Source organism: Sus scrofa, chromosome 13, assembly GCF_054392235.1.
Source record: "Sus scrofa isolate SSC_HxYL_T2T_F1_AM1 chromosome 13, Sscrofa_HxYL_maternal_Yorkshire_Landrace_v2.0, whole genome shotgun sequence".
NCBI classification, from domain to species: Eukaryota; Metazoa; Chordata; class Mammalia; order Artiodactyla; family Suidae; genus Sus; species Sus scrofa.
The window spans coordinates 115762501-115787155 of NC_139395.1; the positions used below are offsets into that span (position 1 = coordinate 115762501).

Consider the following 24655-nt stretch of genomic DNA (forward strand, 5'->3'; position numbering starts at 1 on the left):
CACTGAGCAAGGGCAGGGACCGAACCCGCGACCTCATGGTTCCTAGTCGGATTCGTTAACCACTGCGCCACGACGGGAACTCCACTAAAGTTTATTTTATTTTATTTTATTTTTTTGTCTTTTTGAAGGCTGCACCTATGGCATGTGGAGGTTCCCAGGCTAGGGGTCTAATCTGAGCTGTTGCTGCTGGCCTACACCAGAGCCACAGCAACGCCAGATCAGAGCCACGTCTGTGACCTATACCACAGCTCATGGCAATGTCAGATCCTTAACCCACTGAGCGAGACCAAGGATCGAACCCACAACCTCATGGTTCCTAATTGGATTCATTTCCCCTGAGCCATGACGGGAACTCCACTAAAGTTTAAAAAAGCTGCATAGTTCATCCTTTAGCAAAAAATTGGAAAGAACTTTCTAACAGTAGAAGAGGTTTGCTCTTACAAATGAACACCAGTTTTAGAATTAAAAAAAAAACTCTTTGTTTAAAATGTTTTTGTTTGTCAGAGTTCCTGTTATGGCTCAGTGTGTTAAGAACCTGACTAATATCCATGAGGATGCAGGTTCTATCCCTGGCCTTGCTCAGTGGATTAAGGATCTGGTGTTGCTATGAGCTGCAGTATAAGTTGACGATATGGCTCAGATCTGGCATTGCTGTGGTTGTGGTGTAGGTCAGCAGCTGCAGCTCTGATTCAACCTGTAGCCTGGGAACTTCCGTATGCTGTCTAGGTGGCCCTAAAAGAAAAAAAAAATTTATTTTGGTTGTCAAAGCTCATGGGAATATTCAGACATTGGGAGATGAGAAAGGAATATGCCTATTGAAAGTGCTGGGATCTGTAGTAGGAAAGGAAGCTTCCAAGGGGTTGGTTGAGCTTGGCCTGTAGTGAGAGTTCTCATCCATGACAGCTCTCTCAGAGGGCAACAAAGCATTTAGCCCCTGCTATATTTGAAACTTCCTTCCTTCATTATTAACATTTAATCATGAGATTTTGCATGCAAATCTACATTTCTGATTGCTCTTGAAAAATCTCATAGCATTCCACCACAGTAACTATCACTGAGTAGGACTAAATAGTGGCTATTCCACTGGGACAGGGATGGTTCCCCACTGTCCATTCCCCTCTCATCCTTCTGTTTTCTTCAGACATGGGGTCTGAATGTCAGTTGTCTTCCATCCATCCATATGATTGCACAGCTGTTTTTTTTATGGTAAGATTGATAGAATATTAGAATTTGCCCTATAACCTCATATGTACCAAAAGTGCAATACAGACCAAGATGCCACATGATTCAAGAACAATGGGAGAAAGCCTATGTCCTTATGGAAGTGAAAGTATCCTAAGGATTCATAGGCATATACTATAGATCTGCACAGAAATCACCTGCTGTTTCACTCATTTACTCACTTACAAGCTTTGGATTTAATATGCTCAGTTTAGCTTTTGTACCTGTGGTCTTATCTTTGGAAAGAGATCACCCCTGATGCTGAAATATATTTTTAAAAATAAATTTTATTAGAGTATAGTTGACTTAGAAAGTTGTGTTTCTTTCAGATGTACAGCCAAGTAAGTGAGTTGTACATAGGTTCCTTTCCATATTCTTTTCCCATATAGGTAATGTCACAGTATTGGATAGATTATCCAGTGCTATTCAGTAGGTCCCTGTTACCTACCTATTTTATATATAGTAGTGTATATAAGTCAATCCTAACTCCATAATTTATCCCTCCTGCCCCCCATTTCCCCTTTGGTAACCTTAAATTTGGTTTCAAACCCTTTGGGTCTGTTTTTGTTTTGTAAGTTCTTTTACAAATGATATGTTTACAAATAAAATGATATGTTTATTATCCTGAGACAGTCCCCTTTTCTTTCTTTTCAAGGAAACTGAGTTTTATAGTGGTAAAGTGCCCACAGCGTGTCTATGCCAAAATTTTAAATTATATTTCCGTATTTCTCAGCTTTCCTTGTTGCTAGCCGTGTAACCCAGTTCTGACCAATAAGATGTGGGCAGAGGATGCTGATGAGCCACAGAATGTTTTACTTCCCTATGAAAGAGGACAGGCTCAGTAGGTTTCGCCTTTGACCATTCCCCTTTTCTTCCTGTTTTGGAATGGACAAATTCTCTGGAGATGCATGAGATGCTATCTCTCCCGTGGGAGCAAAAGCCAATCTGTGAAGAATACTGAACAGAAAAAAAGCAAGAGGCTAGTTTGGCCTGTGGGTAGCAAAACCAATTGCCAGTAGCAGCCTAGGCTTGGTTATATGAGAAAAATAAACTCTTCATTGTTTAAATCATAGTTGTTCAATTTTTCTGCTATTTATAGACAAAGGTATTCCTAATTGATATATTCCTTTTCCCTCTCCTCAATTCCTATACACACAGTGTTTCCCACTGTTCCTGTACATCTCACATTTGCCAAACTATGCCAGCATCCCAATTTACTTCCTATTGGACAATATTTGCAAGGCATGGTGCTAGCACTTGGAGTAGGGGTTCTGCAAAGATGAGCAAGACAAACTCGTCTTTTTTTTTTTTTTTTTTTTTTAAAGGGCTGCACCCACGGCACATGGAAGTTCCCGGACTAGGGGTTGAACCAGAGTACAGCTGCTGGCCTACACCATAGCTACAGCAACACCAGATCTGAGCTGCATCTATGACTTACACCACAGCTCTTGGCAATGCCAGATCCTTAATCCCCTGAGCGGCAGCCAGGAATTGAACCTACATCTTCATGGATATTAGTCAAGTTCATTTAAGGAGCCACAAGGGGATCTCCCAAACTCTTTGTCTTCAAGTAACTTATCTAGAAGGGAGAATTAGATACATGCACACATAATTGCAACACAAAGTAGAATAGGAGAGTGTTGTGGAGGAACAGGTTGTTATGGAGTATTCAGGGTGGAAGGGGTGACATAAGTGCATTTTTTGTTCACAACCTCCTCCGAGCTTTCAGGCTGTACCTGAAACTGGCTCCTGTACACAGAAGGCAAGGAGAGACTCAAGAAAGAGGCAGATTACTCCGCATTGGTAGGTGGCAAGTTTAATAAGGAAGGGAACTTACCTACAATGCTTGTCTTGGGAGCTGCAAGATGAATAGATTTCCTGCACCTGCCCACCAGAATCTTAAAATGGAGGGCAGCTTTTCTCATTAGAGACCTTTCAGTGTTCGATAAAGAAAGACCTTGCTGGCTATCATTGAATGCTTGCTGGGTGGATTAAGTAATATGCGTTAAAGGATTTCCTGTTGTGGCTCAGTAGAAACGAAGGGATGAGGATGCAGGTTTGATGCCTGGTCTTGCTCAGGTGGGTTAAGGATCTGGCGTTGCTGAGCTGTGGTGTAGATTATAGATGTGGCTGGGATCTGGTGTTGCTGTGGCTGTGGCGTAGGCCAGCAGGCACAGCTCCAGTTCGACCCCTAGCCTGGGAACCTCCATATGCTGTGGGTGTGGCCCTAAAAAGCAATAATAATAATAATAATAATAATAATAATAATAATAACTTAATTATAAACCACAGTGCAAAAATGTGGGAACTGGAATTAGTATCTGTTTGTGAATACCGAGTGGCTATCCTGATTGATCCTACCTATGTTATTTTTTCCAAGGGTTTCAATTACATGAGAATAAAGAATTACAATATTCTCAAGGTATTTGTGGACAGCAGCCATCTCCCCACCCCAGTGTAAGTGAGCGTTTCCCAGCTTGAGAATCACTGTGCACGATGTTCTGCTTTCCTGCATGGCGTACAAAGGCCATCAGGACTGGGGGCAGTTACCACTCTGCTAGTTTGTATTATGGCTAGAGGCTCTTTCTTCATGTTTCAAAATATACTCACCTACTCTAAAAGATAAGAGGAAAGTGATAATGGTGGTTGTATTGGTATGTAATAGCCCCAGAAATGTGTTATTCTATTATCCTACTGTGTAACTCACCCAAGTGACATGAGTTGCAGAATGTGTTTTGTTTCTAGATCTTCCCTTGGGATTCAATATGAGAATATCTCATTGAAAGGTAAGTGTCCCCTTAAAATGCTACTTGTTTTCAAAGTTACTGATAGTTAAGAAAAAGACGCAAAAAATAATTTTCCTTTTTTTTTTCTTTCTCTCCCTCATTTCATTCTTTCCCTTTCTCCTCCTCCCCCTTCTCTTCCTTCTTTTTTTCTGAAAAATATCCTTTAGGCTACCTCCTTTGACTTGGAAGTATAACAAACATATTCCCAAGTTGATAAAGCTAGTCAGGGCAGAGCTGTTATTAGAGGAGGATCTCCAAGATTCCTAGGACTGTGCTAGCCATACTAGACATCTGCTGAGGAGTATAAATTAATAATATATTAAGAAACAATCAGCCTTACAGAATTTCAATTAATAAACATAGAAGGAATGAGGGAATTATAAAACCACCATTAGGCAAATACCACGATAATAATTGTTGCAGGCAAGTTTCGCTGACACAGGAAATCAGTGGGTAAACTTTGTAATAGAAATGGGATATTAGCAAAATCTCAGAAATATCACCTTTTAGGGTAAATAGTGACTTGGAATAGTATTTTCCATTGCATTGAAGAAACCAACAGATGCCATAGTAACCAAATGTTCAAAGTCAGTATCCCTGGTATTGAGGCATATTAATGTCTCATACTTCTTAATAGAATGCATTGAGAATGACATAAGATCACTTTTGCTGTCATCTTGCCAAAATAGGCACAAACTTCTCTTTGATCATGAGAAAACATCACATATATCGAAATTGAAGGATACTCTACAAAATACCTGTCTACCACTCATTAAAAGCATTATGAAAGAAAAGACCAAGGAATTGTCACAAATTGGAGGAGACTAAGAAGACAACTAAACATAATGTGAGATCCTGAATTGATCCTAGAACGCAAAAGGACATTAAGAGAAAGACAAATTCAAATAAGATCTGTGGTTCAGTCAATAGTATTGATTGAATATTGGTATATTAATTTCCCGGTTTTGTTAATTGTGCTGAAGTTATACAACAAGTTAACATTAGAAGAAGCTAATTAGGAGTTCCCGTTGTGGCTCAGCAGGTTAAGAACCTGAGTAGTATCCTTGAAGATATCCAGGTTTTATCCCTGGCGTTGATCAGTGGGTTAAGGATCTGGTATTGTCACAAGGCACAGCGTATGTTGCAGATGCGTCTCAGATCTGGCATTTCTGTAGTTGTGGTGGAGGTGGGCAGTTGCAGCTCCTATTCAACCTGTAGCCTAGGAACTTCCATGTGCCTCGGGTGCAACCAGAAATAAAGAGAAAGAAAGGAAGAAAGAAAAAAATGAATGAATGAACGAAAAGAAGAAGCTAAGTAAAGGATATATGGAAACTCCCTGTACTATGTTTGTAATTTTCAAATTATTTAAAAATGGTAAGTTTGAAAAAAATTTTTTAAAGAAAAAAATACAGTAGATTCTCTTCTCTTGAGAAGGGAAAAAAATGTTTGAAATCTTTGGGACCATCTTTAGAGGTTCAGGCAAGTTGACAAGATAAAGTTCTTTGAGAACATTTGTGTACTGTGGTTTATGTGAGGAATTTTATTGATTTTATTTTGTCTTCACTTTCCCATTCTCCACCAAAATATCTTGCTATTCCTTGACAAATGTGATTTGAAAATTGTGTTGAATTTTAAAGGTTATTTAATGAAATGCCGAGTACAGTTTTTCTTGTTGAGAACTCATTTCCAACTTTACAGGGAGATGGAATGAGTTTTGATTCTTCCAAGTTATCTGTGATAGTCTGCTTTTAGTGACTATATCACATCTTTTAAATGAGTCACAGTTGTATCTAAATCTGATAAAATTAATCAATCAGCAAGTGTTAACTTACCACTTGCTGAGAACTGACAACATAGCTGCAGTCCTCAATAAGCTCACAATGTCTTTGAAGAAATAAGCTGAACACAGAGAAATCAGGGAAAAACCCAAATGAAGATTTGAATGAGGTCCTAGTGTAAAATTTTAAGGGCTATTGGAAGAGAGGGGGTTAGGGACTAGAATGGTCAGTATAAGTTTCCTGCATAAATTATTTGAATAGCAATACATCAAAAATTGTACATCTTAAGTATATGTAATTTTTATATGTAAAATATATCTCAATAAAGCTGTTAAAAATATTTGATATCAGTCTTGAATTGTGGGCATAATTCCATAGATGGTGGAATAATAAAGGATTTCAGATAGAGAATAAGCCACCACTGGAGTGGTCAATGACAGGAAGAGCCTGCCTGGAGTGGGCAGTGGATGTTGACCTGAGGTTGGATTATTACTCAGTAATAGAGGAAGAGAGGAGACTGGATTATGGAGATTCCTGAAAATCAGGTCAAGGATATCAGATATCAAGCTACTTATACGTAGCAGAGAGCCTTTTTGCATATTTGGGAATAGGGAGACTGAGGTCCAGATGGGACCTGAAGTTTTGCCTATTGATAGTGGGGATGGAGAATGGATATGACATAGAGTACCACAGGAAACAGTCAAGATTTGATGAGTATGAGGGAAACAGAGAGGAGTCACATAGGACTTGGCGATTTTAGACTCAGGTAGGTGGATGCCACTGACAGCAGGAAACTCAGGAGGCAAAGGGATTTTGGGGAAAAGAACATCATTTTGGTGTAGAGTTTGAAATATTGTAAGAGATTCAAATGAAAATGTTTTAATAATAGTTTTATAAAACCCATTCATTCATTTATTCATTCATTCAACAAATGATCACTTGCTTTGTGCCGGGACTTAATGCTAGGTGCTGGAGATATAAAAAAACTATGAAATGGGGCTTATCCTAAAGGTGTCTGGTAGAGACAGACATATAGGTGATGTATGTAAGGGGGATGAAAATGTTCTACAAGCACAATGGAAGGACAATTTCCCCCAAGGTTTGGGGAGTATGGGCTTATAGGTCAGGAAAAATATGAAAATATGAAAATTTTTGAGTCATTAGCAAAAAGTGATAATTGGTATCCTAGACTGGCTAAGTTCAGTTTGCTTTTTGTTTTGTTTTGTTTTTGCTTTTTTAGGGCCACACCCATGGCATATGGAGGTTCCCAGGCTAGGGGTTCAGTTGGAGCTACAGCTGCCTACCTATGCCACAGCCACAGCAACGCAGGATCCGAGCCGCGTCTGCGACCTACACCATAGGTCATGGCAACTCCGGATCCTTAACCCACTGAGCGAGGCCAAGGATCAAACCCACAACCTCATGGTTCCTAGTCAGATTTGTTTCCGCTGCACCATGATGGGAACTCCTTAAGTTCAGTTTTAGTGAAAGAAAAAGGAGGCAGTCATGATATGAATCCTGCTGATACTCTCACTGAGAGAACAGGAGAAAGTTGAGAGTCAGTGACAGGAAATGGAGAAATGTTGCAGGAGAATTTGTAGTGGTGTCACAGACATCAAGAGACTTTCCAGGAGAAGAGTTTGCCAATTGTTTGGATTTTAAAACAGCTTTGAGGGAATCATTTCAGTGAAGTGGAAAGGGAACAAGTTGGAGAGTAACAGAGAGGAAATAAAAGCATTGAGCACTCATTTGAAAAGTATGAAACAAAAGAAAGCTATGAAATAAGAAGGGAACCCGAGGGGGCACCAAGAACGAGTGTAGTAAAGTCTTCTTCGCTCATTCACTCTACTCAAAAAAAATTCACTCTACTTAAAAAATGTTGCTTTATTTGCCAGGCACTGGGATGGGTACTTCACATATATTTTCTTTTTTAGTGCTCATAACTTTTTGAGTGGGTGTTTTCAGTCAGCATTTATTGAGGGCTGCTGGGTGACAGATGGTATTTCAGGTGATGAGGATAAAATAGTGTCCAAAAATAGTCACAGTTCCTGCCCTCTTGATGATTATTGTCTAAAGGGAGAATTGACATTGAGTCAATCATGTCACACATTATGAAAATTGCAACAGGAAGAAAGTGTACTCTTATGGGACTAGCGATCATTCAAATAGGGTTGTGCTCTAGTTCACCTTGGTTCTGTGAACAAAAGTTTTGCTAAGCAAATTAATGGAGGAAAGGTCATGACATCTTTATGAAAAAATGTTCAGATTTGTAGTGAAGTGTGCCAGTGGGCACCCTGGGTTTGCTATGACTGTTAGGGCCACTATGATTGTGGGCACTGATGTTAGGTGACTCCAGGTGGATACTTGCTTTGCTGCCTACTTCAATCTTTTGACTCATCAAGGCAGCTTTTCAAAGTCAAGAATGGTCCCAAAAGTGTACTCCAAAAGTGGTGGAGCTGATGTTTAGCTCTAAACCTGGGAAGCTGGATTAGGTTGACCAAATGTCCCTTCCACCCCCAGCCTCCCAGAGGCAGCCTGCAGTTTAGAACCTCCAGACACTCCAGGGGTGGGAACTGTGAAGTTTCTGGGCAGCATTCCCACCTGGCCTCTAGAGTTTCTCACTTGATCTTGACCCCCGATTTCTGTTCTCCTAGCTCCTGATTATTTTCCTTTTTGCCCAGATCCTGACCTCAGTTTTAAACTCCTGCCCAGTAAACTGAAATCATCTCTAACTGTTTCTTGTTGTTTCTAAGTTGGTTTCTGTCTCTAGGAGAGTTGGGCTCCCACCCTCCTTATAGGCTTCATCATTTTCTCCCCTTGCCTGTTGTCTGGGAGGCAACAAGCAACTTCAAGTTTCCAGGATATATGATTATTTTTAAAGCAGATGGACTTTTGAGCTTGGTTTGAGTGTCCTATTATGCTAATTAACCCAGAGTCAACCTGGTGTGTCTTTGAAGAAGTGAGAAGCCATTGTGTCCTTCCTACATTTCTTTGAGCATCTCAGTGCTTGCAAGTCTTACAGGTCTTTTATCTTTATAAAGTCACCATCATGGTCAGGTTGAAAATTGTTTATTATTATAATAAATTTGAGGAGTTCCCGTTGCGGCTCAGTGGTTAACGAATCCATCTAGGAACCATGAGGTTTCGGGTTCGATCTCTGGCCTTGCTCAGTGGGTTAAGGATCCAGTGTTGCTGTGTGCTGTGGTGTAGGTCGCAGACGCAGCTCGGATCCCGCATTGCTGTGGCTCTGGTGTAGGCCAGCAGCTACAGCTCCGATTAGACCCCTAGCCTGGGAACCTCCATATGCCGCGGGAGTGGCCCTAGAAAAGGCAAAAAAAAAAAGACGAAAATAAAATAAAATAAATAAATTGGAAAAATATTACTGTTAAATAAAAGTCATGATCACCGAACCAGAAACAACAAAAAAAGTAGAGTGCCAGTGTTGTCCCTTTTTATTTTCTCTCTTATCAGCCTGCTTTCTTGTTAGCCAATCCTCCCTAAACTAGGTCTCAGAGTATATTAGTGGAACCAACTTTGTCTGGAATTCACCAAAATGTAGCATCTTTTCCTTCACATCCTCATGGAGTTGCTGGCTCATTATCTTTGATTTATTGGAGAGACCAAAGCTCTTGACTGTAAGAAAAAACTATTTCCCTCACTCTCTTGTGCTCTGAAATATTTTCTTCTTTCCTAAGCAGAGTTTTATTAAGTCTTTCCCTCCCTTTCTAGCAACCCACAAACATCTCTTGGAAGTAACATTTTAAGCTTTTCATATGTAAGTCAATTACCACAATTAAGATAGGACTGAACTTTTTGTTTCATTTTGCTTCAGGAAAATTTAATATGAATCCATTCATTTTATATTTAAAAGTTCATGAGTCACACCCATATTATGTCCCTGGTAAAAGTTCTGAAAGGCCTCAGCAAAAAACAGCAAAGGGCTACCTTCATAGAAATGTCTGTTTATGGGCCCATGTTAGCTTTCCAACCCCAAACAGAAATACCTAATCCAGCTCCCTCTGGGGAAATCAGCCTTTGATTCAAAAAGATGTTGTTCAATGATGGTATTACAGCCCACCAGGAAGTCTAACGAAGAGAGGAAGGCAGCCAGAAGGATAGAACCTACCTTCATCAGGAAGTAACTAGCTCCAAGCAAGAGATAGGTTGGGGCACTTGGTGCCATCAGGGGAAAGATAATTGAGCCCCTGTGTTCACAATTAAGAAGCCTTCCCATTCACGCATGGAAGACTTTCGGTGTCATTAGTGCCTGGAACCAAATGTAATCCTCCCAAGCTGTGGTTGGGATGGAAGGTCAGACACAGAACAGGGTCACAATCAGTTTGTGGCCGTGGCTGGACACTCTGCACTTGAGCTTGGATTGCAATCATTCTTCTCCATAGTCACAGCCATGGCCATGGTGCCCAAGAGCAGAGAAGCCTGCAGTGCACTGAAGGCACCAGTCATGAAAATGGCTTAGGAAGAGATGATGCATACAAGCTGCCGTGCTCAGCTTATTTCCATTCTGTTGGCAGCCGAGTGGGGCAAGTCAGGGTCATAGAACTGAGCTGGCCGGGACATGGGACCCTTTACTGTCATGCTTTCACTTGCACCTGGACAAATGTTTTCTCCTGCAACAGAAGACAAACTGTAAAGACTGAAAATAACTACATGCATGTGCAGTTGGGGCAATTATAAGCAATAAGATACAAACCCAACTACCATTTCTGAGAGCAAAAGCAGGGTGCTGCACATGATCCCTGCACACAGCACCACCAAAGGGTCAGGCAGACCATCTAAGCCACTCCTACCCATCAATCCACCCCAACCCTCACCCCATTTAAGGAACAAGCCCACCCTCCTCAGGGAGCTAGCAAAGGCACCTGTTACTTGTTTCCACTTCTCTCATGTGTAGCCCTGCCTGAATGCCTCATCTGGCCTCTTAACGCTTTCTATGGGTTAAAGAGTCCAAGGACCCAAGTAGGTATCAGAACTCCCTGGGACTTAGGGCATTGCCCTCAGGAGGATTAGCGTTCACGGTACGTCACAGAGACCCGCTAGGTGGCTGAGGACACTCTCCAGTTATGCCAGAGCATATTGGCATTTCCTGCCACTCATCTCAGCAGCGGCCTGAGGTTTCTTCTTCACTACTTCTTCTGCCAGAGACTTCGGCCAGGATTGCATTTCCAGCTATGGAGCTGCCATCACTGAACCCCCAGGACTCAACTTTATTCTTGTAGGTAATTTAATGTTTTCTTTGAGTTTTGGGGAGGGTTGGTCAACTTCATTTACAAAAGGATGTATCCTGGGGTCCAAGCAATATAACAAGTTAACAAGAAGAATCTGTGTGTTAGAGAACAAGCCTATCCTAGTCACTGATTTTAATGTAGGTAACTGGTATTTATCATTTAATAACGCAGTAACTCAGACATCACTTTATGTAGGGAAAACTCTGAATTTTCCCACCTCTATCCAAAGAAACTGAGTCAGCAAACAGGATATATGGTCACCCTCTATAAAGTTATGTCTAAATCTCAAAGTGCTTACCACACTGAATGATCTGCTATAATCACAAAATCAGTAAATGAGAGAATGCAAAAAAAAAAAAAAAAAGAGTATAGTGTAGGGGATGATTGATTTAGATATTTAGAAGAAGGTACCATTTTATCCAGTTGTTAGACATATTTCTCTAGAACAGACTGCCTCGGTTCAAATGCCAGCTCTCTACTGACTGTAATCTTAAACAAGTAACTTAATCTGTGCCTCAGCTTTCCCCATCTGTGGAATGGGGATAATAATGATATCTACGTAACAGTGTTGCTGTGAGGATTAAATGGATCACATATGCAAAATGCTTAGAACAGTGTCTGACACTTAGTACCTGGTCCCTAAATATTACCAATTATTGTTATGACATGTGCTTGGTCTAGTAGAAGAAGTAGAATTTGAAATGGAGCTGAAGGATAAGTGTCCTGGGTAAAGACAATTTTTTACCAGTATGTGGGGACACACTTTCATAAGGCTGTAAAGACCAGCAGTTAAGGTGGTATAAATAATTGTTTTCATTTTATTTCTACTGGTCTCCATTCACTGCATTGGTTTGGGAAAGTGAGTCTCTAGTATTTGGCCAAGTGGAACTTGAACTCCACTTCCCTTCTCCTGAGCTCATGACAGACACTAACATGTTGATAATGGTATTTGTCCCAGTGAGCGGACGCAGCCTCAGAATGCTTCTCAACACGGCCCTCCAGGGAGGCCCTGCCAGTGACTGGAGGAACCAAAAAGACAAAAGCACACACGTCATTCCCAGGTGAGTCCCCCCCTTTCATAGCAGAGAAACAAGGAGCCTAGAGAAGTGAAGTGACTGCCCAAACACCACCCAGCCAACCAGGGCAAGAACTGGAACTTGGGGTTTTCTACTCTCTGGTTGGTATTTTTCTTCCTATTAAATATGACTGGTATTTATTTTCCTAGGAGATCACTTGATTAGCTGAGTTTCTAGTTAGAATGGCTTCTGCCAACAATTACATTGATGTAGTTTTAGATGGTTAAATAAACATATATGTGTATGTATGTGTGTGTATATATTGTCAAAAGTTCATAAATAACAGAAGTAAAACTAATGAATCATTGAAGTAATAAAAGTTCATTGTGCGCACACCACAAAGACAGTTTATGAACCAGGAGCTCTCAGATTAAAACATGGACTAGGGCTCAGGGTATCTTGTTATAAAGCAGTTTACATAATGGGAAGACAGTGACTGTTTATTTCTTCACCATGATCGTTTATAATAATAGAATTTTCTTAAATGATAGAGAATTGGTTAGTGGCTACCGCATAACCATTTTGGAAATGGTTTTAAGTTTTGCTTATACTTCTCAGAGGCAGAAGCAAGAAATGACCCAGGTAAATTAGTCTTGCAAAATAAGCTAAATTAAACTTTGCTTGTGTGATTAAACTGGTTTTGTCTGCTCAGGGAATTTCCAGGCTGGTCTCCATTTGTTTTTTATTTTAACAATATCATATCATATATATTACATTAAAGATGTATAGCTGCAATAATTAAAAACAAAAGCAAGCAAGGTACAATCATTTATCCATGAGATGCCCTACAACATTATAGTGAAATTCATAAGCCTTGCTTGCTCTGCAGCACTGCTGATGGCACTATCTATCTGACTTAACCAAATTATTGTGACATGATCTTGTACTCATGGTTGCAAATGAAAAAGCACCACCAGGCTCATCAACAGCAGACTGAGTGTACTTATAGCTTCGTGCCTGTAAGCATAAATTGTGATATTTTACTGCTTTTAAATGATGCATGATTAAATGATTGAAGACATCATTAGGTGGAACAATATCCAGCAGGGAGTGTGATGTTCTTAATGATTTAGCACTTCGAGTTCTTATGGGAGTGTTAAGTACTTTTCCTGAAGAACTGTAGGGAAGAGGTGTTTGTTGCAATTAAGACTGCATCCAGACAAACAGCAGAGGCTTGACCATATCATCAACACGTTCAGGGAACCTGGCAAGTGGAAGAGAGTAAGTGGAGTGTCCAGCTCTAAGCTGGATCTGAGTGACTTAATTGGCACTGCTGAAACTCTAGTAAAGTGGTTCTCAATTTTGGCTGAATATTAGAATCAACTGGGGAGCTTTTAAAACTCCTAGTCTGGGGGCCACCTGCAAGGACTGTGATTTAATTCTCTGGGTGGGGCCAGGCATAGGTGGTTTTTAAAGCTCCCAGATGATTCTAATGTATAGCCACAGATGCACACCAATGCTGTGGTCCAATGCTGTGGTCCTTGAGCAGCAAATACATCAATTAGCCTTTTTTTTTTTTTTTTTTTTGGATCCTTCTTTTTTACCAATGCTCACATAGGGATTGCTATGAGAGTAAACATAGGCACAAAGAGAAGGAGCAGCAGATTGGAGAATACAAAGGAATGCAGCAGTTTCTCAAAACCTTCACTTACTTGTTTAGAGTTTTAAAACTCTTCTCATAGGTGAATCACTCAAAACAATTTCTAATGGCAAATCATGTCTGGAATAGGACTCTATGTCTCCTAACCTGAAATTATAAAAAGGACTTTTATTCATCAATCTGTTAACTTAATGAGATTTTACAAGAATACACAGGCCAGAAAAGCGGAGACTGTGCTCTCCAGAAGCAACACCTGCATAACCTTGTGGGAACTGACATACGAGAGGCACAGAATATGCACCTACGAGCAATGGACTTTTCTCCTTCTCCTTCTCTGGAGCCCAATATTTTCTGGTTCAGGAAAACATAACTCAGGGCTGGGAGGTTGGTGTTGCCTTTGCATAATAAGGTGGAAGAGATAAGCTACCAGAAGGTCACGTTTGACAGCTGACTTTTTGGCTGCCTTGCATATTGGCTCGACCAGGACATGAACTGCTTCCCTGTGAGCTTTACTCCTCCCAACCCTCCATCTCTCCTCTTCCTCCCATTCAGTAGTGAAAATTGATGTTGCAGGGAATGACAGTAAACCCTTCCTGGGGCTGAATATGAGAGTAGACAGGGTGAGGGCCATGAGGAGGTTAAAAGGACTGAGGGGCTGTGGGGAGGAGGGGTGTAGAGTAAGGGTGGCTAATGAAATGCAAGATGAAGCCCCCAGGGGGACCGCTCCTATAAATCCACCACCCACTGAATGAATAGATTTTCTCACCTTAATCTCAGGTAAAAGACTGATTGATTGCTCTTTGGGATTTTTGAATATTTGCTCATTTGTTTTTATTTACGGACTGTATTACCTTTCTCATACAACAATGATGGTTGGTGCTGGCATTATAACGGCCCTAGCATTTCAGAGAAAGGTCAGGTTCCTATCAATAACCAAAGCTTCAGGGAGCTGAAATGCAGAGTCACTAGAATTTCGTAGATAGTAGACTTTTTAATTGGAAAAATCACTGGAGAGACTTCAATCCCTAATTTTCTAATGAAGTGGAGAAATCATGAGGGACTGGGGATGGGATAGGGTGAGGCAGGGGGAATCTTATAAGCCAGTTTGTAAGTGGAGGGAAGACAAAACACTCACCCAAGGATGGAGAGATCAGCTACCTGGTTATTTTAACTGTGAACTGGAGTTTGTCACTTGCCATCTGCCTCTACATGGATTAAATCATGAGTCACTGCTGCTGCCGACCCACAGCACCTCCTGAGCAGAGCTCAGGGTGTAGATGAGGAATGAGGCACTCTGTGCTGTGGGAAAACTGGAAGAACAGGTCTTCAGATATATAGATATTCTTAGGAGATTTTGTGAGCCCACTTCTTTCATCTCATATCTGAAAAAACACTAAAACCCTTCATGGTGGTGTCTGCTCCTTATGACTAGTAGTAACCCTCATGAGACCAGCAGCAAACTTTGTAAAATATGTGCATGGCTGCACACACCTCCCCCTTCACCTTTATCACTTGTATCTTGATATTTCCCCTTTTCTCTTTGGGGCAGTATTTCAGATACTGTTCTGAAATACTGCCTCTTGGGCTATAGTTAAGTGGACAAACAAGAGATGTCATGGTCATCAGTCAATGCAGTCACTTCCAAGGATGGGCTGGTGAGCCCTGAGGGAACTCAGGAAAGAAACAGCTGAGGTTCCTATCAAAGGAAAGATTCCAGTAAGCCCAGACCTTTACATCTTCCCATAGAAACTGGTTTTCTGCAAATATTCTTCTGTAAATCTGGTTTTCTGTAAATCTTTTGTTCCTATTGCCTTCCCTTTGTTGCAAAAGCTCACATATCTTAGCTCCCTCCTCACCACCTTGGAGTAGTTTCTCAGGGTTACCTGAGATTCTGTCTTCCGGGTTTAAGTCCTAATTTTGCCCCCAAATAAAACTTAACTCTCAACTTTCAGGCTGTGCATTCATTTTTTAAGTCAACATAGCCTTGGGCCAAAGAAATTGAAATATCAGTCTGAGCAAGATGTAAAACATTTAGATACGGGAGTTCTCGTCCTGGCACAGCAGAAATGAATCTGACTAGGAACCATGAGGTTTCGGGTTATATCCCTGGCCTCACTCCATGGGTTAAAGGATCTGGCATTGCCATGAGCTGTGGTGTAGGTCGAAGACGTGGCTTGGATCTGATATTGCTGTGGCTGTGGTGTAGGCTGGCAGCTGTAGCTCCGATTGGACCCCTAGCCTGGAAACCTGCATATGTTATGGGTGCGGCCCTAAAAAGCAAGCAAACAAACAAAAAAACCCATTTAGATATGGCTCATGTTAGGGAAAAAAAATGAGATTGGGAAATTCTTTGAGGGATAAAGAGAAGCATTGCAAGTTCTTTGGAAGTGTAAACTTAGAAAACCAAAAGATAACACTTCTTCCTTTTCCTTTTTTCCTCTTCGCTACTCTCCCCCAGTCTCTCTCTCTCCTCTTCCCCCTTTCTCCAGTCTGGTGCTATATACTGAGTGGGAATCCAGGCTGAGTGTGACATGAGGCTTTCCTCACTTAGTGCTTCCCTAGTGATCAAGACCATGCCATCCAGACAGGTATCCACATTCACCTGCTGTGTGTGTGGGTACAGCTTTTCCAGGCAGAAGCAGGAGGGTGAGGCGTAGGGAGCTCTCTCTTCTATTTTGCAGTCTCCCTCTGCCCCATATAGCCAGACATCTGGGTTAAGTGTTACTTCTGTTAGAAATAAAAATACAGTAATAAAAAGGAGCAATTTGAATTTCATATGGAAGTTATTAAAGGTGTGAATATTGTCAGTGGAATCCGTCATCATTGATACAGAAATAGGCTTTGTCATTACAGTAGAAGCAACTGTAATTTTATTTTGGAACTCCTAATTTCCAAGCAAGTAATGAAATAAAAAATTGGTCAGCTCTGCCCTGCTAACGCCACCATTAAACATTCTCAGTACTATGATATTCATTATTGTCAACATAATAATTCAAGAATGAATCAGAGAGAACCCAAACCCTGAAATTTGTTCTCAAAACCTTTTCAAATTCTAGAATTAGTGTTGGGCTAATTTAATCCCTAGGAACAACCACGCTACTAATGTTTGGGTTAGTCAACTTTGATGATGCAAAGCACCTAGGGAATAACATTCTGTTTTATTGTGGAAACTGGAGTCCTTTCTTCCAATCAGAATATGAGGACTCTTGAAAAGATACAGTGAAGCTTAAAAGCTGGAAAAAGTGGTAGAACTCTATAAAGTTTGTTTCCTCTGACTTCTTGAAAACATTCTATCCTTTCTTATGGGCAACTGATCAAATCAGCTCTAGAAGTAACTTTCCCAAAATAAGGAAGAAATTTCCTTTAGGTGGGTTAGATTTTTCTTTTAAAGGGTTTATGTATTTAATGGAATTACCCATTTGATCCAACCCATAAGCAAGGTGTATTGACTTTCTAGCTCCAAAATATATGTCATATCAGACTGTGTGTCTCTGGCTCTGATGTTCCACCTCCATTGGGATCTCATCTGTGTTGGGTCCTCATCCCATCCACTCTCACACAGCAGCCAGTATCTTTATCTTTCAGTGTAAATGGCATCATCCCACTCTCACGTTGCCCCACTGCTTAAAGACCTGCAATGAGAGAAGTTTTTTTTAATTACTCAATTAATTTTATTACATTTATATTTGTACAACAATCATCACAACTAAATTTTAAAGCATTTCCATCCCAAACCCTCAGTGCATCCCCCCACCCTCCAACTTGTCTCCTTTGGAAACCATAAATTTTTCAAAGTCTGTAAGTCAGTATCTTTTCTGCAAAGAAGTTCATTGTGTCCTTTTTTTAGATTCCACAGGTAAGTGATAGCATTTGATGTTGGTGTCTCATTGTATGACTGACTTCACTTAGCATGATAATTTCTAGATCCATCTGTGTTGCTAAAAATGTCGTTATTTTGTTCCTTTTAATGGCCAAGTAATATTCCATTGTGTATATGTACCACATCTTCTGGATCCACTCCTCTGTTGATGGACGTTTAGGTTGTTTCCATGTCTTGGCTATTGCAAATAGTGCTGCAATGAACATCAGAGTACATGTGTCTTTTCGGGTCATGGTTTTCTCCGGATAGATGCCCAGGAGTGGGACTGCTAGATCAAATAGTAGTTGTATGTTTAGTTTTCTGAGGCATCTCCATACTGCTTTCCACAGTGGTTGCACCAATTTACAATCCCACCAACAGTGTACTAGCGTTCCTTTTTCTCCACGCCCTCTCCAGCACTTATTGTTTCTAGACTTTTTATTTTATTTTATTTTTTTATTACCCAAATGCATTTATCACATCTGTAGTTGTATAATGCTCATAACAATCCAGTTTCACAGGATTTCCATCCCATAGCCCAAGCACATCCTCCCATCCCCCAAACTGTCTCCTCCAGAGACCATAAGTTCTTCAGTGTCTGTGAGTCAGTATCTGTTCTGCAAAGAAATTCAGTCTGTCCTTTCTTCAGATTCCACATGTCAGTGACAGAATTCGATGTTGGTGTCTCATTGTATGACTGACTTCACTTAGCATGATAATTTCTAGATCCATCTGTGTTGCTAAAAACGTCGTTATTTTGTTCCTTTTAATGGCCAAGTAATATTCCATTGTGTATATGTACCACATCTTCTGGATCCACTCCTCTGTTAATGGACATTTAGGTTGTTTCCATGTCTTGGCTATTGCAAATAGTGCTGCAATGAACATCAGAGTACATGTGTCTTTTCGGGTCATGGTTTTCTCTGGATAGATGCCCAGGAGTGGGATTGCTGGATCAAATAGTAGTTCTATGTTTAGTTTTCTGAGGCATCTCCATACTGCTTTCCACAGTGGTTGCACCAATTTACAATCCCACCAACAGTGTACTAGCGTTCCTTTTTCTCCACACCCTCTCTAGCACTTACTGTTTGTAGACTTTTTGATGATGGCCATTCTGGCTGGTGTAAGCTGGTACCTCATGGTGGTTTCAACTTGCATTTCTCTAATAATGAGTGATGTTGAGCATCTTTTCATGCGTTGTTGGCCATCCATATGTCTTCTTTGGAGAATTGTCTGTTGAGAACTTCTGCCCATTTTTTGATGGGGTTGTTTGTTTTTTTGGTATTGAGCTGTAGGAGGTGCTTATAAATTTTGGAGATGAATCCCTTGTCAGTCGATTCATTTGCAAAGCTTTTCTCCCATCCTGTGGGTTGTCTTTTCGTGTTGTTTAGGGTTCCCTTTGCTGTGCAGAAACACTTCAGTTTGATTATTTGTTTATTTTTGTTTTTAATGTCATTACTCTGAGAGGTGGATCTGAGAAGATGTTGCCGTTGTTGATGTCAGAGAGTGTTTGTCCTATGTTTTCCTCTAAGTGTTCTATAGTGTCTGGTCTTATGTCTAGGTCTTTAGTGCATTTTGAGTTTATTTTTGTGTCTGGTGTTAGGGAGTGTTCTAATTTCATTCTTTTCCAGCACCACTTATTGAACAAGCTGTCCTTTCTCCATTGTATATCCTTGCCTCCTTTGTCATAGATGAGTTGGCTGTAGGTGCGTGGGTTTAATTCTGGGCTTTCTCTCCTGTTCCACTGGTCTATATTTCTGTCTTTGTGCCCATACCATACTGTTTTGATGACAGTAGCTTTGTAGTAAAGTCTCAAGTCAGGGATCCTGATTCCTCCAGCTCCATTTTTCTTTTTCAGGATGACTTTGTCCATTCTGAATCTTTTGTGCTTCTGAACAAATTTTATTTATTTATTTATTTATTTATTTATTTATTTATTTATTTATTTATTTTTGCCTGTGGCATATGGAGGTTCCCAGGCTAGGGGTCTAATCAGAGCTGTAGCTGCTGGCTTACACCACAGCCACAGCCACAGAGGATCCAAGCTGTGTCTATGACAAACAAATTTTAAAATATTTTGTTTGAGTTCTGTGAAAAATGTCCTTGGTAATTTGATAGGGATTACATTGAATCTGTATATTGCCTTAGGTAGTATAGTCATTTTGATAATATTGACTTTTCCAATCCAAGAGCATGGTGTGTCTTTCCATTTCTTTGTTTCATCTTTGATTTTTTCATCAGCATCTTACAGTTTCAGAGTACGGGTCTTTTGTCTCTTTAGGTAGGTTTACTCCTAGGTATTTTATTCTTTTGGATGCGATGGTAAACAGGATACCTGCCCTAATTTCTCTTTCTGATCTTTCATTGTTAGTATATAGAAATGCCGTTGATTTCTGTGTATTAATTTTGTATCCTGTGACTTTGCCCAATTCATTGATGAGCTCTAGCAGTTTTGTGGTAGAGTCTTTAGGATTCTCTGGGTATAGTATCATGTCATCTGCAAATAGTGATAGTTTTACTTCTTCCTTTCCAACTTGGATTCCTTTTATTTCTTTTACTTCTCTGATGCAATGAAAGAAATTTGAATTTTCCCCTGATACAATCCCCTTCACCCCGTCCCACACTGTCCCCAACCCCCCTGTTGCTTTCTCTCTAGCACTCCGGTTTTTCTTTCATAAGACCTTTTCGCAGTTTGTAGATAGTTCATTTGCTTATTTTTCTTCTGTCATTTTGCCTACCAGATTGCATTGTTTGTAAATACAGGGATGATTCTCTACCTTGTTAATCTTTGTTTCCTAGTAGTCAGCTTAATGACTAGTACCTGGTGAACTTTTTTTCCAGCATTTTTTTTTTTTTTGGCCCAAGACATATAGAAGTTCCTGGGCCAGGGATCAAACCTATGCTGCAACAGCAACCCAGGCTGCTGCAGTGACAATGCCGGACTTGTAACCCTCTGTGCCACCAGGGAACTCCATCCCCTAGCATTTTTTAATAAAAATTTTCAGGAGTTCCCTGATTGCACAGCAGGTTAAGGAACCAGTGTTGTCAGTGCTGTGTCTCTGGTCACTGCTGTGGCTTGGGTCTGATCTCTGGCCCTGGAACCTCCATATGCCATGGGCATGGCCAATAAATAAATAAATAAATAAATATTTTTAAAAAAATTTCAAGCATATGTAAAGTTAGGAGAATTTTTTTTAACAAACACCTGAATACCTACCCCATAGTTTCTACTCTACTTTCTTCCTCACATATCTAGTCATCTTGCCATTCCTGTATTTACCCATCAACACATAGTTGACTTTTAATACATTTATTGAATAAATAAACAAATCAATGTTTCTCTTTTGGTCAATATCCAGAAGTTGTCCATTCTCAGGTTGGCCCAACACAAATACAGAGCTTCCTTGTTTCTGTGTGGACAAAGGGTATGGGAACTATGTCATGTTCCTTAGGATGTGTATCTGCTCAGCTCTATACTAAGCACTGGGCTAGAAACTGGGAATGCAGAAATAAGGATAAATTTCCTGCCTTTCAGGGACACATGCTCTACTAGTGGGAAGACCCAGATATGTTAATGATAGAAAAGAAAAGTAGAAAATGTGGACTAGTGATTTTTTTTTTCCTCACATGAGTTATTAAAGACAGGGCTATGCTAACTCAATGTTAAAACTGCCTGATTTCTTGGCATTTTGTGTTTTTTGTTGCACAAGTAGATAAAAGTAATTGTTGACTTGGCCAATACCAGTGAAGAAGTATCTTACGATGCCTAGTTTAGTGAGTGAAAAATGCAAGCCCATTTGACTCATAAAACCCTTAGCTTTTTTTTTTAAGTTCTATACATACTATTAAAATATACAAATAATAGAAGCAAAACAAAAGCAAATAAAAAGTGTTCCTAATCTAGGCTAACTATGGTCAAGGTAAAGAGCATCTCTGCCTAGTCTAGAAAAACTGACAGAGTAGGCAGGGCTGGTGGAGCTTTCTTCCCTTCTGCGTGTAGATTTTTGTTCAAGCTATGTTTGATTATATTTTTTGGACCTTGTATGTATTATTTTGATTACACAGAGGAAATGCTTACCTTTGAAGTGACATCCTGGGGTAGTGCTTTGCAATATCCTTTATCAAGCTTTTCTGTGTCTATTCACATTTATTTTAATTCTTATTTTTAGAAGGAGGATTTTAAGAAGGTCAAGGTAGTATCTTTGTGATTAAATTCCAAGAGTTCTTAGCAGGGGTCCATGTATTTAAGGGTGTTGAATCATTGTGAACTGGGAATGCATCCAAGTTCATGCTTAACTGAGAATCTTCTGTTAAATATTTAGAAGAGAAAGCAGTCTTTCAAAACAGGCATATGGGCCTGGACAGCATTGAAATGGGTGAACGCAGTACCATGTAAACAGCAAAGGCAGAGCTGGGGCCTGGGCTTCTTATTCCTCTAATCTTAGCTGTATTCTCAGTCTCCTACCCCTTTTATTGATGGTGTTCTGTTTTCCATCATGTTGGTGACCCCAACCCATTAGCTTTCATTTGCTCACATTGTCCTCCCATGGACTTCCATGTGGCAAATATTTCAGGGCCCATGTGGTCCTGACCCGGATTTACTTCCTGGCTTTGCCACTAGTAGTTAAAGGACCTTGAGAAAGAAATGTACCCTTTCCAATTTTTAGCTTCCTTACCTATAACTGGGAGACCTTAATACCTACTTCAACGTGTAAAACGTGTCTACCTTGGAGAAAACCTTTGATAAATGTAAGCCTTACCCTACTGTCTTAAGGTCAGTTACCACATTGAATTAGTTAGAAATGGTAAGTTTGGGGAGAAATATGGATGAAAGCGCCTAGATATTTAGTGCAATATGAGGAAAAAGCAAATCTGGAGGTGGACATTTTATTTATAAAATTAAACCTAATTTTATTTTGCAAAAATCAACAAATACATGTTCAGATCTGGTTTATCTTCAAAACACGTGTCTTTGTCTTTTAACAAACATGCAAGCTAATTCAGCATGCCAAACATCTTTCTCTCTAGCTGTCCTTGGAATTTTTTTTTTCAGAACGCAAACGAGTGTGAAAACATTGTCCAAAACCCATTTATATTTTTACCCTCCAGAATTACCAACATTAATATTTATTGAGGAAAGAAAAGCTACAAGATTTGGTCTTTGGCGTTCACATTTGATTCAGCAGTATAATTAAAAACCTTGTATTTAATTTCTTTTAAGATAAACACTTTGAAGGAAATTTAATAAATCTTGGTTTTGCTCTGCAAAGGAGCCACTATATCAAAGCATTTAACTGGAGCTGTCGAGTTCCTGCTGGCAGAATATTACTTCCAGTCTATTTATTAGCTTTTCTTCCTGTAGCCCAATATATGACTTTTCTCCCCCTCCACTGAGTGAAAGCACAGAAAAGAAGCAATTTCTTGTCTCTTTTCCCCCAGCATCATGCAAGGTAAGGCAGCCTCACAAGTCACAATATCTGACTTTACTTTGATTATATCTTGCTTCTTATATTTAAAATTATTTTGTATCATAATACTTACTGGATTATCTAAAAATCAACATTTTAGATTTTAAACTGTTATAAAGCCAGATTTTTAGAGGCATTTGAAACAATTCATGAACCATGTATGAAAGGAGATAATTGCCTTCAACCCACTGTTTTACACTTGAAGTAAAAGAATTTTAGGTATCAACAGGTTACTAGAAAAAAAGACTTGGGGGGATCTATGTAATTTATTCAGATATTTTTGTATATTGTAAACAAGGATAGGATACCTTTGACAGTAGTCTGTGAACAAATTTTTTAAAAATATATCCTTCACTATAGAGTAGGTATCCAGGGAGCATTTTCAGTATGAATCTGATAGGTTTCTTATGAGCCTACTTTCCAGAAAGAGTTTATATGAAAGTTCCTGATTAAAAACAAATTCTAAAGTCCCAGATTTAAGTTGAGAGAATCTGATAGGTGAGGTAAGGTCACTGTGTTATCTATGGTCTGACGCACAATGTAGCAGGTAAAGAGAAATCTATGTCAAATTTCAGGCAGGATATACAAATGCATAGAGGAGAGAGCTTTTCAGGTCAGATAGTGAAAGAACCCACTGTATCCACCTAAGTCAATACAGTGTAAGCAACATATACATATGTGATGCCCATTCATAGAATACAAACAAGATCAATTAGAAACTATACCTTGATAGCCACATATTTTGGAGAAAAATTCCCAGGCCAGGCGAATGTGGATTGGGATAAAAACATAAGCGGTATACACGACCATAGCAAAAATGGTTAGTAAGATGGTATTGAACATGGATTGCTCCCAGGGCTCTAAGACAGCACAGCAGCTAATGATTTGGTATTGATAGTAGAGCCAGGAGAAATAGTCCTTCACGCCCTTGAAATCCATATTGGCTTCTTCAAGCTGCAGAAAGTCTTCCCTGTTAAAAAAAAGGTAACAGATTAGAAGAAAAAAAAAATAAGGCACCAAACACAGAATCTCCTTAGATCTCAGCATGTTAAAATTTTTCAAAGTATGTTAGTGATCATTGAGTGAATTATTAATAGGAATATTATGTGGAAATAACACACAGTATATTAAACATGGGAATTAATAATATTTCCATTGCCCATCACCATTACTACTAGAATTGATAGCAATAATATTATTAATAACAATTATATTTAAAAATAAGGAGTTCCCGTCGTGGCGCAGTGGTTAACGAATCCGACTAGGAACCATGAGGTTGCGGGTTCGGTCCCTGCCCTTGCTCAGTGGGTTAAGGATCCGGCGTTGCCGTGAGCTGTGGTGTAGGTTGCAGACTCGGCTCGGATCCCGCGTTGCTATGGCTCTGGCGTAGGCCGGTGGCTGCAGCTCCGATTCAACCCCTAGTCTGGGAACCTCCATATGCCGCAGGAGCGGCCCAAGAAATAGCAAAAAAATTATTATAACCCTACTAATAATTATCTATAAATTTAGGCTAACCACATTTTCTTTAGCTCTATATATCTAGAGAGATAAATGTGAATTTTCTATTTCCTGCAACATATATTCTGGAAGAAGATTAAAGAATGGTGTGCAGAAAAGTGTT

At 39.8% G+C, this 24655-nt stretch overlaps 2 protein-coding genes across 6 annotated transcripts in view; one reads left to right on the forward strand and one right to left on the reverse strand.

Moving 5' to 3' along the window:
• Nucleotides 1-10647: 10647 nt before the first annotated feature.
• LOC146397571 (uncharacterized) overlaps nucleotides 10648-24655 on the forward strand; it is a 43018-nt gene continuing 29010 nt past the window's right edge. The window contains exons 1-2 of the mRNA XM_084987494.1: nucleotides 10648-11018; nucleotides 11990-12092. The gene's annotated coding sequence lies outside the window, so the exon portion shown is untranslated. The remainder of the gene's footprint in view (nucleotides 11019-11989; nucleotides 12093-24655) is intronic.
• SPTSSB (serine palmitoyltransferase small subunit B) overlaps nucleotides 22452-24655 on the reverse strand; it is a 28605-nt gene continuing 26401 nt past the window's right edge. For 4 of the 5 annotated variants that reach the window (XM_084987500.1, XM_013982174.3, XM_005669958.4 and 1 more), the window contains one exon: nucleotides 23506-24004. In XM_084987500.1, coding sequence (XP_084843626.1) covers nucleotides 23743-23973 — 231 coding nt within the window. In that variant the 5' untranslated portion in view covers nucleotides 23974-24004 and the 3' untranslated portion in view covers nucleotides 23506-23742. Of the gene's footprint in view, nucleotides 24005-24655 lie in introns of all 5 variants that reach the window. The other variant, XM_005669961.4, reaches the window with a different exon arrangement.